The sequence below is a fragment of the Dromiciops gliroides genome, chromosome 6 (assembly GCF_019393635.1).
Source record: "Dromiciops gliroides isolate mDroGli1 chromosome 6, mDroGli1.pri, whole genome shotgun sequence".
Taxonomy (NCBI): domain Eukaryota; kingdom Metazoa; phylum Chordata; class Mammalia; order Microbiotheria; family Microbiotheriidae; genus Dromiciops; species Dromiciops gliroides.
In genome coordinates this window covers 103385148-103403713 of record NC_057866.1, presented here as the reverse complement: position 1 = coordinate 103403713, position 18566 = coordinate 103385148, and the positions used below count along the sequence as shown (strand labels likewise).

General features: G+C 42.8%; 1 protein-coding gene and 1 pseudogene across 1 annotated transcript in view; one reads left to right on the top strand and one right to left on the bottom strand.

The window, feature by feature from the left end:
• SYT9 (synaptotagmin 9) overlaps positions 1 to 18147 on the top strand; it is a 225809-nt gene extending 207662 nt beyond the window's left edge. The window contains 1 exon segment of the mRNA XM_043969631.1: positions 16912 to 18147. Coding sequence (XP_043825566.1) covers positions 16912 to 16920 — 9 coding nt within the window. The 3' untranslated portion in view covers positions 16921 to 18147.
• On the bottom strand, positions 3525 to 3905 carry LOC122730887 (annotated as a pseudogene).
• Positions 18148 to 18566: the final 419 nt, after the last annotated feature.

Genomic DNA, 18566 nt, shown 5'->3' with positions numbered 1-18566 from the left:
GAGATGAGGTGCAACAGATCTTAACCCAGAGCGTCAAGGCAGTTTAGGAAGCAAGGAAGTGCTTCAGCTCCTGGGGTTAGGATTCAGTCCTTCAAGCTGGAATTAACTGATCCATAAAAATAGAAATGAGAAGTGAAAGCTATGAGAGCGAAGTCAAGGTCTCCTGGTTTGGTTCTATGAGGAACTGTTCCCTGCCCTTCCCCCACCCCACCCAGAATATGACCATGATCAACAAGGTCTAAGGCACGGGGCTATATACTTCATATCCCTAAATTGTGTGACCTCCACTTCATCCCCAGAATTTCAGTTCTGTACATCATTGTGCTCAGTTCTGTGAAGTAGACTTCCAGACCAAAGATGCTGGGGAAACCAGCAAATGTCTTACAGCTACTCTTGATCACCTTTCTTTCACCCCTGAGTAGCGGTAACACTGGACGTTATCATGGACCAGTTTTCACCCAGAGGTTCAACATCATCCTACTAGCTATGACCAAAATGACTCATTTCCTCCCCTATGCTATCAAGCTGCAACTCTGTTTAGTAAAGAAAATGTTGTGCTCCATGGTCTCTCTTCCTATTTTACTTCTAAGAATTAAGGTCTCATACTTTAAAAAAAAAAATGGGGAGTTAATTGGGGTTAAGTGACTTGCCCTGGGTTACATAGCTAGTAAATGTCCAAGGGTGGATTTGAACTCAAGTCCTCCTAACTCCAGGGCTAGTGCCCTATATACTGCACCAGCATACTTTGAAGGATAGCCAGCAAAAACTTTTCTCTCCATGGCATAGCACATGCAGTCTAGTGAATTAATGGGGCACATTAAATGATTCCTCAGAGAATACACATCATATGTGTCACATGATTGATTGACCCAACTGCTCACAGAAAAATGATGACCTTTTAAATATGCAATGGTTTGTAATCGAGGATGTGGTGTCTAAAGTCTATCAGTGAGAATAGGAGAGAAAAAGGTAGGAAGAAGTACAAAGTAGCTGATAACTAAATTCTGCCTGAGATCCTTTGGCAGACAAGAGGTATGGCCATTTCTGTTTGCACTGGGGCCTTTTGCTGGAACTTGCAAATTTCCAAGGAAGGGTATCTGATCCAGCTAGTATAATTTCACAAGAGAGGCAGCTAGGTGGCACAACTGATAGAGCACTGGCCCTGAAATTGGGAGGACCTGAGTTCAAATCTCACTTCAGACACCTACTAGCTTAATCCTAATTGCCTTAAACATCCAGGGCCATCTCCAGTCGCCCTGATATATATCTTGCCACTGGACCCAAATGCCTCTGGAGGACAAAGTGTGGATGGTAACTTTGCACAGCCCTCCCTCACTGAAATTCAATTCACTGCAAGTCATAACATCACCTCCTAAAGCCATTATCCTCTTTGAGAACGAAGGACAAATAACAACAACAACAATTTCCTAAGAAAAAGTAGGAAGCCCCATTATAAGTAAAGCCTTCCTTGGAGATGAGTGGGAACAGAAAGTAATGTGGCTAGAGACAAGAGTCCATCACTGGGAAAATATAGAAGTGGACAAACTGCCATATCTAAAGAAAAATTATAAACCTATTAAAAATAAGGGGCAGGTAGGTGGCACAGGGAATAGAATGCTGGACCTGGAGCAGTAAAACTCATCTTCCTGAATTCAAATCTTGCTTTAAACACATTAGCTCTGTGAACCTGGGCAAGTCACTTCACCCTGTTTGCCTCAGTTTCCTCATCTGTAAAATGAGCTGGAGAAGGAAATGGCAAATCATTCTAGTATCTTTGCCAACAAAACCCTAAATGGGGTCACTGCGTCAGACATGACTGGAACAATTGAACAACAACTATAAATGAAGTATACTCCCTTACCCCCTGCCCTGCAGCTGACTGAGCTCATAGTTGATAATGTTGGAAACAGCACTGTAGATGAGAAATATGTCTCTTTTAAATAGAAGCTCCTACTTATCATCTACAAGAAATTGTCAACAAAAGTCCCAGAGTATTCTCTGATCTTACAGTGGGGAGTGAATGTCATTTCAGACATCCAACCATTTTACCAATTCACTTGAAAGGTAGAAATCTGTTGCTATGGGAGGAAGGGAGAGTGGAACAAATGAAGAGCATAACGAGGTATCCTTCAACTAGCTACATATGCCCAGCAGGCCAAATCCGTTGTGCCAATAATAAAGCCTAATGTGAAAGCAAAATTTTGGGGAAATGTCAAGTGTCTTGTTAGTGAGGAATTTCAACAACACTTGTACTCTGTGTTCATATTCCTTACTCTTCTTGAAGAGTGGGGAGAAGACAGAGAGCAAAAAGGCAGGAACAGACTTTGTAAAACTGACCCAAGTTTAACAATTGATCTGTAGTGATACCACTTCAGACAAGAAACTGTCACCCCTTATCAAGAGAATCAAGAGATTGTTTTTAAAGTATATATTCAGTTTTACATGGCAGTTACAAAATTGCCCTGTTTGCTTGTCTCCTGTATTCCTTTTTCATGAATAATTTTTATTGAAGATTTTGATCGTCTTTGAACATGAAAAACAACCCTGATATACACTGCCTCTCAGTGGGGTTTTCCTTTGGCTTATCACAAAGGCAGTCTCTCCTGCTTTGGATCTGGATTTTTTCCTTTTCCTACTTGTACATAATTTGAAAATCAGCCTTGTAATTTAAAAGACATATTCTTCTGCTTATCTTCTGCTTGAGGTCACAAGTATAAGTCCCAGGTTTTAGAATTTGTATGTTGCATACATTTAATGGGCAAAAGGAAATACACTACATCAGTTCCTGAAAATCTGGGATATTTCCCTCCTCCCCAAAATTTCCCTGAGACACTACATTATCTTCCACTAGCAATTAAGGGGGTGATGGGACTAGAATATGTATGATGAACTTTGCTAGTTCTCCTTTGCTAAAAGGAGAAAATAGCCTACTTGAATACTAATGAGAAGTATATCTTTGCGTGAGAGAGCCAAAAAAAGATATCAGTAGAACAACTAAAACACAATAGGTCTTATTTTAAATATATTCATGACTTAAACACAAAACAAAATAAAGCCCACAGAGATTTACAAGTCTGAGGCTAGTATCTGATTTTTATGGTAATTTTAAGAACTTCCAAGAGAAGCTGCTAACTGATACTGCCATTTTTTTCTATTCTACAGCCTCCTCTGTGTGTGTGGCTCTATTATTTCCACACACACAAAAAGTAATTTTTTTAATTAATTTTAAATTAGAACCCCATTCCTGCTATGTTTTGACTTTCATCTAAGAAGTTCCTAAGATCATGATTAGGAATGAGCTTTGGGGGTTGCCATCTTCCTATCTAGTAGCAAGACACTGTCACTGACAAATTCAAGGACATATAAACTCATGTTGTAAGATTAGGAACCCAAATCTTTGGGTGTTTAAGAAAAGTTATTGCAAAAACTCTATAGTCTTGATACTTCCAATCTCTGACTAGGCTTGAGTAGAGGAGAAAAGAGTCATCGTCTAGTTTGTGCTCAGTCTGGGCTTTGCTCACAATTCATACAGAGAACCTATTTCTTGGATTAAAAAACTTCACATGAGTCTTGAGACATAATAATCTGGAATATTTCCTTAGCTTTTCTTGGGTTTGAAGTCCATGATTTTGTAGGGGAGTCAGGGCCTTTGAACAAGTGAATTGTTCTTTGATGTGGGATCTGATAATGCAATTCCTGGCTGTGCATTTATCTATACATTGTTTAATCAGTTTTAAATCTGTAATGTTTTTCTTTTTCTGAAAAAGCATTCTGGCTTCACTGATGATGTAGTGCTTTTCTCTGATGGCAACCTCCATTTGCCTTGATGCTGCATACCACCTCCTCGAAAGCCTGAAAATCCTGTAGTACAGGTTGAGAACTTCTTGTCTTGTTGCCGTTGTCCATCATGTCCACCCTCGCCCATAATGCCAGGGGTGAGAGGAAGGAGCATTAGCAGCCCCATGGAGTGAATATGGACAGACCAGGATCTGGCCCTGTAAACCAGGTCAGACCAAACTCCCTGTATTTTGGGGGTGCATTTTTCTTTCTCTTTCCTCCTTTCCCTCTCTCTTTTTTCTTTATCCTTTCTCTTCCTTTCCTTTTCTTCTCTCCTCTCTTCTTTCTTTCCTTTCTTCCTTCCTTCCTTCCTTTCTTTATCTCTATCATTACCCATCAACTCCACCCCTCCTCCACACACAAAGGCCTTGTCTTATAACAAACTAGGATACTTAAGCAAAATGAACTAATACATTGGTCATGTCAGAAAATTCCCATCTCATTCTGAACCTTGTGTTTATTGCTTCTTTGCCAAGAGGCAGGTGGCATGCTTCATCTTCAGTCTTCTGAAGTCATCATTTGTCACTATATCGATCCCAGTTCTAAAGTCTTTCTGTACTATTTTCTTCTATATTATTGTGATCCCTTAGAATCTTCCAGTGCTCTGTTGACACAAGGCTTCTATAGATAGCATACATGGAACCCTATTTTGAGTCCTTATCATGGTATCACTAGACCAGAAAATCCTGGAGAGGCTTCAGGAAATCCTACTTCATTCTGATATAATTCTATTGTTTTTACTTTCATCCAGACCTTTGATTTCAATGGTATAGGGAAGTCTTATTGTACAAAATCCTTCCACTGATTTAAGCAGTCACTACATTTTTATTAAGTACCTACTATGTGCCAGATAATGTAGCAAACATGGGAGATAGAAAGAAAATTTAAAACCAGTCCCTGCTCTCAAGAAATTCACAATCTAATCCGGAAAACAACAGGCAAAAAAAATGCAAAAGTAAGCTACAGAGAGGTTAGATTGGAGTTAATAATAAGAGAGAGGGCACTACAATTAAGGAGGATCAGGAAAGGCTTCCTGTTGTTCTGTTATTTTCCAGATATATCCAAGTCCCATTTTTGGGATTTCTTGGTAAAGATACTGAAGTAGTTGGCCATTTCCTTCTCCAGCTCTTTTTTTAGATGAAGAAACAGGCAAACAGGGTGAAGTGACTTGTCCTGGGTCACACCAGTTTCAGGCCAGATTTGAACTCAGAGAGATGAGTCTATCTGATTCCAGGCTTGGCACTCTATCTACTATGCCACCTAATTGCCCAGACTTCCTATAGAAGGAGAGATTTTAGCTGGGATGGGAAACTGGGAGGCAGAAATAACAAGCAAGAACATTCTACATATGGGAGGACTACCAGTGAAAATGCCTAGTCAGACAGACTAGGAACAACAAGAAGGCCAGTGTCCCTGGATCACAGAATATGGAGGAAAGGAGGTGTTAAGGTGTAAAGGTCTAAGAAGACTGGAAAGGGGGGCAGGTTATAAAAGGCTTTGAATGCCAGACAATTTTATATCTGATCCAGGAGGTGATAATGAAGCTATTAGAATTTAGTGAGATGGGGAAGGAGGATGATGCTCTTAGACTTATGCTTTATAAAGATCACTTTGACAATTGATTAGATGGGTTGGAGAGGGGAGAGACTTGAGATGGGCAGAACTATCAGCAGGCTATTGTAATAATCCAAGCACAAGGATGGGTACCAGAGTGATGGCAATGTCAGAGGAGAAGAGGAGGCTGTTGAGAGGAGGGAGCATTAGCAGTCCCATGAAGCCAATATGGACATACCAGGGTCTGCAAAGGTGTTATGAAGGTGAAATTAACAGACCTCGGCAACAGATTGGCTATGGAGGAATGAAAGGAATAAGTCAAAGATGGCATTGAAATTGTTAGCCAGGGTGATTGGAAGGGTGGTAGTACTCTTGATGGTAATAGGGAAGTTTGGAAGGGATAATAGGGTTTGAGAAAAGATAATGAGTTCTGTTTTAGACATGTTGAGTTTAAGATATCTAGTGGTTCAGATTATCAATGTTGTTTGTAGTATTGAGAGATTAAGTAATAGTTAACAATAATAATAATAATAACTAGCATTTATATAACACTTTAAGTTTTCTTTTAAGTACTTTAGAAATATTATCCCACAACAGCCTTAGGAAACAGTTGTCGTCGTTGTCATCATCATCATCATTTTCACAGATGATGAAACTGAGTCAAATAAAGATTAAGTGACTTGCCCTGGGTCACATAGCTGGTAAGTATCTAAGGCTGGATTTGAACTCAGATCTTCCTGACTCCAGAGCCAGCACTCTACCTGTTATGCCACCTAGCTGCATTTTCACAAATGAGGAACCTGAGACAAACAGAGGTGAAGTGATTTGCCCGTGATTGCACAGCTAGTATGTTTTCCTGACTCTAAGGCAGACCCTTTGTTCACTATACCATGATGTCTCCCTTACATAGTAGATTTCCAAAAACATAAACCAGGAACGATCTCTGCTCCCTTATTGGATGATACTTTCAGTTCTACAGATCTTCACCTTGCCCAAGAGGCAGGACACACTGTGCACAATGAATACCCTCCCCAAAACAGACCAAGTATATCAGGGGTCCCTGATGCTTCTCAATATCCATAATGTTTTCTTTTCACAAAAAAGCACTCAATGCTGAGACACTTCACTGCTCACTTGATGAAGACATCCCACTGGGACAGTTCCCTGGGGACCATGAACAGCAACCATATGCACTGGCTACAAAAAATCATGCCTTTTGACCTAGCTTATCTTTTAAAATGAGGGAGTAGATTGTACTCATGAAAGAGAAGAGGAACGAGACTAAGATTGCAGGAAAGAATAAGGACAGTGGCGGGGGAGGAAATATGGAAAACTTTCATAATTTTTTACTTTCGCCTCAGACCTGTTTTGGAAATCATCATTTCATTTGCCAGGACCTTGGGTACCACATGGGGAGCACAGAGAGCAGGTCAGCAACACTCATGGATGCAGAGGCTGATCAGGGGGAACTGAGGAGCAGTGAGGGAGCATTCTTAACAGCCTGTCAGGCTGCTGGTGGGTAACCAGAGGTGATCCACATTGTCTCATCTGTATCTCACTATTCAGCTGGTACATGCTGAGTTCCTGCCTCAGAGGCGCACCACAGCAGGGGATGGTAGACAGCTTATGACAAGAGACAAATGGATAAAGTGCCCGGGGGAGGCAGCATTCATGGACCGGCAACTTTGCTTACCAGCTACAGTGATGATACCTGGGTAATTATCAGGGAATTGTCCTGTTATAATTATCCCACCAGAATCAGTAATACACATTACAGTGATATGAGCTACTTTGAAAATCCCAGCTGTTGTGTACCTATAGCCAATTCTGCTGGTTCTGATTCTGTGGCTTGGGGACACTGGGGTGACTGCTTCTTGGCAAATCAAAGACTCTCCAAGAAGCACTCAGCTCTTAAAGACCCCCAAACTTTCATCTTAGTGAGTCTCGCTGTAGTATTGCTACTGTATCAGCATCACCAGAAAAAGTATGTGGTGGGCACCACACCCATCCTAAACCATTTGCATTTCTGAGCCTAGCTGAGGTTTTGGAAGGGGGTGGGGGGCAATAAGGCCTTCTCCAATATGCTCAGAACTTTGTAGGAGGGCAGGGGGAAAGCAAACAAAGAAACAGAGAAATGCTCCAATCGCTAACCTCACACACATGTACACTGGCCAGGGTTTATAATCTAGCTGGAGAGAGAATCAACACAAATGTAACAGATAAAAGTGAAACTGGTCATGTCACAAATCATAGACAACTTGAGTGAGGGACAATTAAGTTGTCCCTGGGCATAGTAATCTTCTAAGACCCTGGTTCCCACCTGAACCTGAACCTTGGGAGAACTAAGACATCCAAAATACCTAGGGTCCCTGGGGTATGATCCTAAAAGATTTCCTGTAGCCACTAATCTCTTGACTCTCTGCCTAGGTACCCGACCTTTGGGGATGTGCTTGCCCGATTTGGAGTGCCAGTGGTAGTTGGTAACCTAGACCAAAGCTTCTTAAACTGTGGGCCACAATCCCATATGGGGTCATATGACTGAATGTGAGGGGGTCATGAAAAATTTGGCAACAATAAGAGGTTATGTAGACCTATTTTATATACCTATAGACCCCAGGGTGAAAAGGGGTCACAAGTGGAAAAAGTTTAAGAAGCCCTGGTTTAGAGTACCTGTCTTTGTTTCATGCTGACCTGGCTACCTGGTATTATTCCCACTGAGCTCAGTGTGCCTAATTCCAGATATAATCTGGCCCTCCATTTTCATCCCCAAACCACTCTGCCTCAGGACCTCCAACCCCCTGGGGACTCAGCCTCTTTCTGAATCATGTCCTTTGTCCATTCCCCAGAAAGGGACTACCTCCCTCCATTTTCTAACAAGTAGGCACTAGGCACTTCTCCGTTTGAATGAAGTGGCTCAGGAACATTGTCCTACCCCCTCCTCTATCCAGGAATCAATCAATCTCTTGAGCATGCACGCACCGACCCACTTTCTGGTTTCTCAAACCACTTTGTTTAAGCAGTCAGCTGGTTTTGAAGAGCACACATCTGTTATTCAAGGCCCGTTCCTGTTCCTAGGATACAGAGGCAGTTCATGGACATGAATGCACTGATTAATGCAGATGCATACCCTTCTGTGCCAAGAATAATACAGCCCTTTGGGGCGCTATGGTACCCGAGAGAGACAAATCAGAGTCACCTTGTGAAGAAACCAGTACCTCCCGGGAACTTGGGCAAAGCTCTTTCCCAGTCCCCCTGCTGAAGTCAGTTCACTGTCTTCTGGGGCTTTAAACCCCTGGGTTCTTGATTCCTTAGAATCTTCAGTTATTTCCTTTGAGTCAATTTGCTCATGCTGCTTCTTTCTCTTTAGTCTAAAACTTCATGATTAGCAGCATTTTCAAAACCAGGATGATACCAAGTGGGAAATAAGCAGCAAGGTGACAATAATAATGATTAATTCCTATCCTGTTTTATGCAGAATGTCCATAGGTTTCTGTGAAGAAAGGACTTTATTTCTCTTTTCAAAACCCTGGGAATAATTCTGTTCTAATGCTTTGCGTTGTCAAAGATGGCCTCAGAGGTCAAACTCTGTGGATATGCTTCTATGATTCAGGGAGCTCATGTTCTCTAACTGATGTAAAGAATTAATTGTTATTTGAGGTTTTTATGCCTCGGCTCGCACTGGCCTGGGGCTCCGCAAACTGCACAGTGCTCCACCCACTGGTTGTAGCTGTTGCCATGGCGCTAGCAACTGACGTCATCACCACTCACCTACGCCTACATGGGCCTGGCAAAATTATAATGATTGGAAGCCTAGTGAGGGCAGTCATGTGACTGTCAGAGCAGCCAGACAATTGGTTGGGGGCTGTGTGGGATTTCAGGGAATGGGGAGAAGTCACCATTCTAGCTGGAAGCTGGAAGGCCACAGGAGCTCTGCTGTGTATTCTCAGCTGATTCCTGGTCGGTGGTATTTTTTCAGGTTGTATAATTTCCCTTTCCCCATTTTATTTCCTTTCCCTTGATCCTACTGATCCTGTTTGTGTGTGTGTGGTTTTTTTTAAGTTCGTTCTTGTTAAAATAAATCCTGTTCTGTTTTGAGAGAGGCTGTCAGTCTCCTTCCTTGCCCCAATATTGCGGCGAGGCACTTAGCTAACACTCCCTAATTAAAAATTGGTCCCCACACTGGAGAAAGGAATATTGCCTCTATGAGATCACAGAGTATGTAAGGATCATGCAATCATAACTTCACAACTGGAAGGAACTTGAAAGATCATTTAATTCAACCCTCTCTTTTTACAGGTGAAAAAAATGAGGCCAAATTACTGGTCCATAGTTACCCTGGTAGCAAATATCAGAATCTGAACCTGATTCCAGAGCCAATGCTCTATCAACTGTAACACACTGCCAGAAACACCAGTGGGACAAAATGTGCAGGTTACTTTTAGGGTATCATTCCTTTTTTTTTTTTTTTTTGGCAGGGCAATGAGGGTTAAGTGACTTGCCCAGGGTCACACAGCCAGTAAGTGTTAAGTGTCTGAGGCCAGATTTGAACTCAGGTCCTCCTGAATCCAGGGCCGGTACTTTATACACTGAGCCACCTATCTGCCCCTTAGGGTTTCATTCCTAATAGCTTATACCCTCCATTCGGAATCCTGTAAACCTAGCCAGCTACTGGCCAACTTACTGGACTGTTTCTCACAGTACCACCCCTGGATGGAACCAAGGCAAGGGACTACCAACTGTCCATGTCATGGACAAAGGTTTCCCACACACAGAACTGAGAAAGGCTACCCCATTAGAAGGGCGCTGATAAGTCCAAAACAGAGCAAGAAATCAGTAAGAAGGAGAAGGTGGGGGTTCAAGTTAGAAGCATGAATCAGAAGCAAACATAGTTCAAGGAACAAGAGAAGAAAGGAAGTCTGGGAATCAGAAGGGTCAGCTTCAGGAAGAGCAGAGAGGTTTGGGACTCAGTGCAGATTCAGCATCATTCATAGCACAAAAAGCATAGGCACTTTGTGAGTTAATGCCCATTTGTGTGTCTAGCCCCACGAGTGGTTCTGGCCTCATTGTCCTTGTCCCCTGTCCTCCAGGGACACTTCCTCACTCACCTTCTTGTTGCCTCTAGATTAGTTGCTGCTGAACAACTCCACGTTGCTATTAAGAGCATGTTCATGGTCCCTTAAATGACAGTAATTAGAGGGGCAGCTAGGTGGTGCAGTGGATAGAGCACCGGCCTTGGAGTCAGGAGGACCTGAGTTCAAATCCAGCCTCAGACACTTGACACTTACTGTGTGACCCTGGGCAAGTCACTTAACCCCAATTGCCTCACCAAAAAAAAAAAAAAATGATAGTAATTACTCCTTCTCTCCTGAAGAAAGCTACTCAAGTCTTTGGAGGCTGGGCTTGATGAGATACTATCTGGCGATGGAAGGTGTCCACTAATTCAGGAACATGAAGGTAGTTTGCCAATTCCAGGCTTATCTCTGCTGGCCTGTAGCTTTCTTGCCCCATTAAGTAGCAGGAGGAGGATCCACAATGCTGTCCTCTGCTGAGGAACTCACATAAGATATTCTTCCTTCCAATAATAATAATAGCTAATATCTATTAAGGGACCTAAGGTTTCCAATCTATTTTACATTATTTTTTGATCCTAATAGCAACCATGTGAGGTTCGTGCTTTCATTGTCCCCATTTTGCAGATAGGAAAAGCAGCATGGCAGAGCGTATCTATAAAACCAGCCTCAAAGGCAGGGAGACCTGGGTTTGCTCTGACACATACTTGCCGTGTGACCCTAGGCAAATCTCTCAGAAGATGTATCAGAGAAGGTTCCAGCCTGCATTATTAGAGTAATAGCAGTGTAAATCTGTGACAGGCCCACGGTGAGCCCATCCAAGGAGGAAAAACATGGATTAAAGTGAGCTTAGTAGGCATAAAGGCTTTGGTAGATGTAGCTGTTCCCCACCTGGACTGTCTCTCATTTCTATGGCTCCATCCTTTGACCTGTCACCCGTACCATGAGCTCCATATTGTTAGCCCTCCAACTTCATGAAGAGAAGGTTCCTATTCAGGTGCTATCCTACCAGCCTCCAGTCTCTCCGATCATGAGAACTGAGTTAACAAATCATTGGAAAATGGTGGGAATATTACAGAACTCTTAAAGAATAGCACATTCTCCAGTACAGCACAAAATAAGGAAGATCAAATGATGTCCAGAATGAGATATTTGCCACACTCACCCATCACGACCCGATATGGTTTAGGCATCTTTATTGCTAATGGTTTTAGTCTCATTATGAGTTCAACAGGGAAGGGAACATCAATACAGGAGCCCAGGAGTTAATGAGCCTTTTATATGTGTTGGCAAAGCCTGGCTAGGCACTATCTCCATTTTAATTTAAAGTGAATTGCAGGCTAACAGCAGCTCATAATCTTGGTCATCAGACAAGACTCATGGAGATGGCAAGAAAGCTGCTGTCTCCAAAAGGCCCAAATACTTGGGGAGATATTTATTCTGTTTTTATTTCTGGCACATGAGTTGGCAAGGGCTAGATTCCATGATTAGCCGAGAAATAGCCAAATGTGTATTTTGTGCCTATTCAGATGCCTCTTTGCATGTATTTTCTTTTTTTTGGGGGGGGGGTGAGGCAATTGGGGTTAAGTGACTTTCCCAGGGTCACACAGCTAGTAAGTGTGTCAAGTATCTGAGGCCAGATTTGAACTCAGGTCTTCCTGAATCCAGGGCTGGTGCTTTATCCACTGCACCACCTAGCTGCCCCTGCATGTATTTTCAAAGTGTGCCTTCGAGCAGGGTAAATTTCAACTTAAGCCTCTTCAGCAGAATTTGAGGCTGAAGGAGGTCCTCTCCACCCAACCATCCCCCATAACACCTCTGTGGATTAGGTCTGTCTTTGTTGAGGCGGGGGAGTAATAATAGTAAATGCTTCATAGCCAAGAATCATATTTCCTCTTATTTTTCTATTCACCAAAAAAGCCTAATCCAGTCCTGAGCACACAGTGGAGATGGGTGGCCTAGTACAGATAGTCTCAGCAATGATGTGGAAGATCCCTAAGGGGAAGAACTGTTTCAGGCTGGTCTTTGTATGCCTAGAGTCCACACAATGCCAAGGCACACAGAAAGCACTTAATAAATGTTTGTTGACTGACTGATCCACTCCTCCATTCAATTAAACAAACATTATTAGTTAAGCACCTACCAAATGGAAGATACCTTGGTAAGAGGTAGGGATTCAAAGGCAAAAATGAAAAGTTCTTGCCCTCAAGGGACTTATATTCTATTGGGGAAATGTAATGTGTGGAACTAAATGCAAAGTACTTTTAATTAGGGAGAGAACACTACAACACCTTGTGTAGGAGGTGACCCCTGAGCTTTATTTTAAAAAGCTCCGGATGCACCAGCTCCCTCCCTTTTGCTTTTGCTATGTGCATGCACATTGGCTTTTCTAACACCGGAATACTTCATACTGGAAGCTGCTCAGTACAAGTATCTATAGCAACACATATCTATGGGTATCTGTTATTTGTCACAACAGAGTCATAAGGCTTGCTGGTGAAATCAATTCCTAGCCAAAGCATGAGGAAGACAGGTTTCAAAGGGAATAAAAGAAGCTTAATTAAACCTAGAGACTTGCCTTGAGAAAATAGCCAAAAGAAAGTTGGAAGTCCCAACCCCCCACATTTCCATCTTTTTGTAAGAAGATTTGCAAACAGTTTTCATTCAAGCAGTCCACTGATCAGCAAATATGTCATGAATACCTACCATGGTCAAGGTTATGCTAGGGGGTATAGAGCATACAAAGCCATATAGGACATCCTCATTTCTTCCCCAGACCACAAAGCTTGCAGTCTAGACAAGGGGGGCCAGTACTGAAACATACCTAAAAGTGCACAGGAGACTGATGTGGACATCAGAGGATCCATTTCAGTAAAGGTTGCATATGCCGAGCCAATAAGTGGCACAAACTACAGTAAGTGCCTGAGGGTTTCAGAGGAAAATGTGAGTACTGCCTGGAACAGCTGGTGAAAGCTTGCTGGAAGAGGCGGGACTGGAGAATTCACAACTATTTTTTTCTTTTAAATGTAAAGGAATAGAGTCGAGTCTATTTACTGTGCTAATGGAAAGGCAAGGGGGAGCTAACAACTGAGAAAAACTTTATATTTGCCTTCTGCAGTCACAGAAATATGCCCTGACTGGTCTTGATTCCACCTGTGCTAATGAAAAATTGTCAGGGTAGATGGAAAGGCTAGGAGTACCCCCCTGCCAAGCCTCTTTCTTTTTTGTGCCTCTGTCTCTCCACCAGGAGATGGGTATATTGAGGAAACTAGGGTGAAGACATTTAAAAGTGCTTCTAGAACCTTAGTTTAGTAATACTAGGTTTAACAGCTATACTGGATATGACTATCCTTGAAACATATACCCAAGTTGACCTAAGAGTCCATCTGCATCTGAGGATGAGATCCTCTACAAAGACTGCCAGGCAAATCCTCATGATGCCAACTTACTAAGGCATAGTTCTTAAGAGTTGGAGGCCACTGCTCCTCCCTCCTCCCCTATAGAGAAATAATGGTTTCCTCATAGGCTGCCAAGCAAATGCTCTCTGTGAGAACAGGATAGTAGAAAGACTGGCCTAAGCTTAAATCCCAGTTCTGTCATTTGCTGTGTAACCTTGGACAAATCACTTAACCTCTAGGGGGTATCAGTTTTCTCATCTCTAAAGTAAGGGAGTTGGGCTAATTGACCTGTAAAACCCTGTCCAGCTATAGATTATTCATCTCCATTTCATTTTTAACGCAGTGCCCCCTCTAAGCTACTTACAGGTCTAGAGTATCCTGTGGGTCTCTAAAGGGCAGCTAGGGGGCACAGTAGATAGAGCTCCAGGCCTAGAATCAGAAAAATTCATCTTCCTGAGTTCAAATCTGGCCTTCTTAGCTGTATGACCCTGGGCAAATCACTTAACCCTTTTTGCCTCAGTTTCCTCATCTGTAAAATGAGCTGGAGAAGGAAAGGACAAATCACTCCAGTATCTTTGCCAAGAAAACCCCAAATGGAGTCACGAAGAGTCAGACAGGACTGAAAATGACTAAACAACATCAAACAAACATGGGTGTTTAAACTCCTAAAACTATAGTCCCACCCACTGCTGTTTCCCATTAGCATTCACCCAGTAGATGGAATTAGCTAAAAGCAACAGAATTTTCTAAAATGGCATAGAACAAAAGCAGCAACCAATTCCTGCCCCCCCCCCGCAAAAAATGCACTCTTCCACAAATACACACATGGAAAAAGTAGTAAAAATGGAGAGTATCAAGGTCATAAGGAAACACATAACTATATTTCAGTGTCCTTTCATTGTAGTGTTGTAGTGTTCTCTTAGCTCTAATCTCATTTGTCAGGTCTAGCTCTCCCTTAAATCCATGGTTGGTTCTCTTCTCTGATACCAGGGTCATGAGCCTTAAAATTGCATCCTCCCTCAAGTCACTTCCTTCATTTGCACCTTGAACTCTCGTGAACTGACCCTTTTACTGCTAGCTAGAGCATCTCCTACTGGGCAAGGAAGTCTACTGATAAACATCACTATGACCAATAGGAGGGGAAAGAAAATTCCCCTCTTCCTTCCCCCTCAACTGCCCTTTGAAAAAGGAACTTGGATCACACACATACACACCCACAAAACTGTTCCAAGCTTAGACTCATTTGAACTGACAAATTTCAATATTTTAAGGGATGATCGGGGGATGGTCAATTGTCATCCAGCCAATGGCATTCCATTTAATCAAAGAGAAGATTATTCAAATACTGGACATTACCCACAACATCACTGGATAAATTACCTTTGAGATAGAAGGGAATGCTGGATTATGATACACCAGGACAAGAATAGCCTGAGATCTAAGTGGACAAGTGTGCCAGGCAGCTCCTAGCTCAGTATACACCACAGATAGGGAATAATCATGATGATGATGATGATGACAACGACGACGATAACGATGACAATAACAGTGACTGGAGAGGCAGCAGGGCATAACTTCCAGGAATAGTAAGGAGAGAGTTGCACTTTACTCTGCCATCATCAGAACTTTGATTCTAAGGAAAACACTGAGAGCATCCAGGGAAAAGTAACCAGTATAACGAAGGGCCTTGAATCCATGGCAGATGAAGGTCAGTTAAAGGAACTGGGCAGATTTAGGCTGGAGAAAAGAAACCTCAGGGGTGACTTGAATGCTATCTTCAACTCTCTGAAGCAGGGACTTGTTCTTTCTTGGCCCCAGAGGGCAGAACCAGGAGCAGTGGGTGGAAGTTGTAAAGAGGCAAACTTCAACTTGAAAGATCAGGGAAAACTTCCTAAAATGAGAGCTGTCCAAGCATGAAATGACCAGGCTAGGGAAATGGTGGGATAAGCCTCCTTGGTTGTCTTTAAGCAGTGACTGAATGACCACCTATTGTGTTATGTTATAGTAGGGATTGCTTTTGTGTGAGTTGGACTAGATGAACTAATGTCTTTTAACTCTCAAATTCTGTGATTCTATGATTTTGGGTGGTAGATATAGGACCATCCTCTGAGTCAGAAAACCTGGGTCCCAAGTCCTGCATTGGACATATTCTGCCTGTGTGATCCTGGACATGTCACAATCTCTCAAAGACCCCAAGCAACTCACTTAAGACCATAATTTGCTTGAGAAGGTGACAATCTGCACTGGTAAAGGGAGTTTGTTTCTCCCCTGAGAGTTCCCAATAAATACCAATGAAGTGATAGATCTAGTCCAAAGGTAATAAAACACCCATCCCATTTTCTTCTCAAAGAAAATTGTAAATGGGACCTGCAAAATCCTTTTGTTTTTTCCCGATTTGTTTCTATGTGGTTCAGTGTCGAAAGGCTAAAGTCATAGGAGTATATAAGACTACATCCATTGTTGGAACCCCTCAGTGTCTATCAATTCCAACCCCATAATTTTACAGATGAGAAAACTGAGATCAGGGAGGTTACGTGTAACCTGCAGTCACACAGGTAGTATGTATTGGGTGGGAGGAGGCTGAACCCACATCCTCTGACTTTAAAGTCAGTGCTCATTCTACCATACCAAGCATATGTCATACACAGTCCATTCGGTTGTGGCTACCATTTTCATCTCTTAATTACAAATGCAGTTCTATTTTGCTCATGTTCTAATTTCAAGGTGTCTGCTGCTTTCTTATATATTAACCATGAATGTGAATAGACCCAGGAGTCTTTTGTCACTTATGCACTCCACACAAGGTATATGACTTTCCTTCTTTGCGACAATTACTGTCTGATACATCTCATTTTCTTGTGACCAGTCCATCAGAGACAGGCAGAATAAATTAAGTTCAAATAAGCACCAGAAGTCTACCAGGTGAGACCCAAAAGCCTTGCAGACAACTGGGTCCTATCCAGAACACCTTGAGAAGTAATGAGCTATGTTATGTGTATGGTACATACTATACAAACTTGTGATGTTTTCTTTTTATTTCCTTTCCTATACAGAAACGATAGTAATGGAGGTAAGGACTGCTCAAGCCAAGTGATGAGCTCAGACCATTGGATTCCAGCTGTCTTAAGCTGCTTTCCCATTCCAACACCATCCCAATAGCCCCACCAACCAAATGCTCAGATGTAACCTTAGCAATAACAAGTCCTCTCCCAAGACCAGGTTTGATGAGCACCAAGGGGCCAGTGAACCTTCCTACCTTCTTGGCACAGCCTAAAGCCAAGTATGCCATGGAGGAGAATTTGCTGTGTGACCAAGAATCAAGATTGAATGAGAGAAGAAAGTGCCAGCACCAGCTACGTTCCACCCCCTGACCAGGCCAGTAAGGTCAGGCTATACTCACTGCCCCCACCCAGGGTTGGTGCTGAGCAGCAGAATAATGACCATCTACAGGGTTTAGCAGCTATCCTGCAAAACCAACTTAAGTACCACTTGGCCAAAGTTCCCACAGAATGAGAGTACATGAGAAATAAATAAAGATGCCAAGCAGGCATTGAGTGTAACTCTCCTCTTAGACTGGGCTTTCCCATGAGTTAGTGACTTCACCCCTGTCAGGAAGGCTCCAGGATATTCCACACCACAGACAGGGCAGAGCTTAGTGAATGTGCAGGGAAGCCAAACACCCATACCCCACTTCAAGGGACAAGCATTTGTCCCCTTGTTGACTTCCCTGCCCGCCAAAACACATTCATTGACAGTGCAGGTTAAAATTGGACTTTGCGGGGCAGGGGAGAGGAAGGACAGATATTGAAAATCCTATAACTTCTCCCCTAAGTCAAGGAAACATGAGTCCAGCCTGCTGTTTTGAGTGCCTTCTGGTCCATTTCCATGTGCAACACCCTAAACTACACCCTCCCCTCTTGGTGTTGCAGCCAAAGACAATATTCCTCATTTTCTTTTTAACACAAGCATCACATCTATAGCACCTAGGTAATAGAAGTACCTAGAAAAGAGTTAAGTCAAGGGCTTTCAACTGCAACATCATCAAATTAGTATTGGATGTTGCTATGCAGCCAGCTACTTAAGTATCACCCAGGCTTCTGACAAAAGCAGATGGACAAAAAGCAGAGCCCTTAACACTGCCAGGGGTCTCAAGTCCCACAGTCCCAGGAAACTTCCCTTTACCCACTGTGGCAACATGACTGGTGCCCTGCCTCTCTAAGGAAAGATGTCTTCAGATGAGCACACCTTCAGAAAGAGGAGAGGAGAGGAGAGGAGAGGAGAGGAGAGGAGAGGAGAGGAGAGGAGAGGAGAGGAGAGGAGAGGAGAGGAGAGGAGAGGAGAGGAGAGGAGAGGAGAGGAGAGGAGAGGAGAGGAGAGGAGAGGAGAGGAGAGGAGAGGAGAGGAGAGGAGAGGAGAGGAGAGGAGAGGAGAGGAAAGATGCTATAAATATTTAAAGAGCTATACTACTGAGTGAAGGTCCCAACATTTGTAATAGATGCCTTAGGCAATCCTTGTAGAGGTCACATTGCATGAGAGAAGTGGTTTCAAAATTGGGCTTCATGCCTCACTTGTCCAATCACAGCTTAAAAATAGCCAGGAGCTAAAATAACAAGGTGTAGAGATATATGGTGTGGTTCCCCCAACCTGCTTCACTGATTTCCATCAGTATCAAACCTCCCTTTTGATTTAATTACCTTTCCTTCACCAG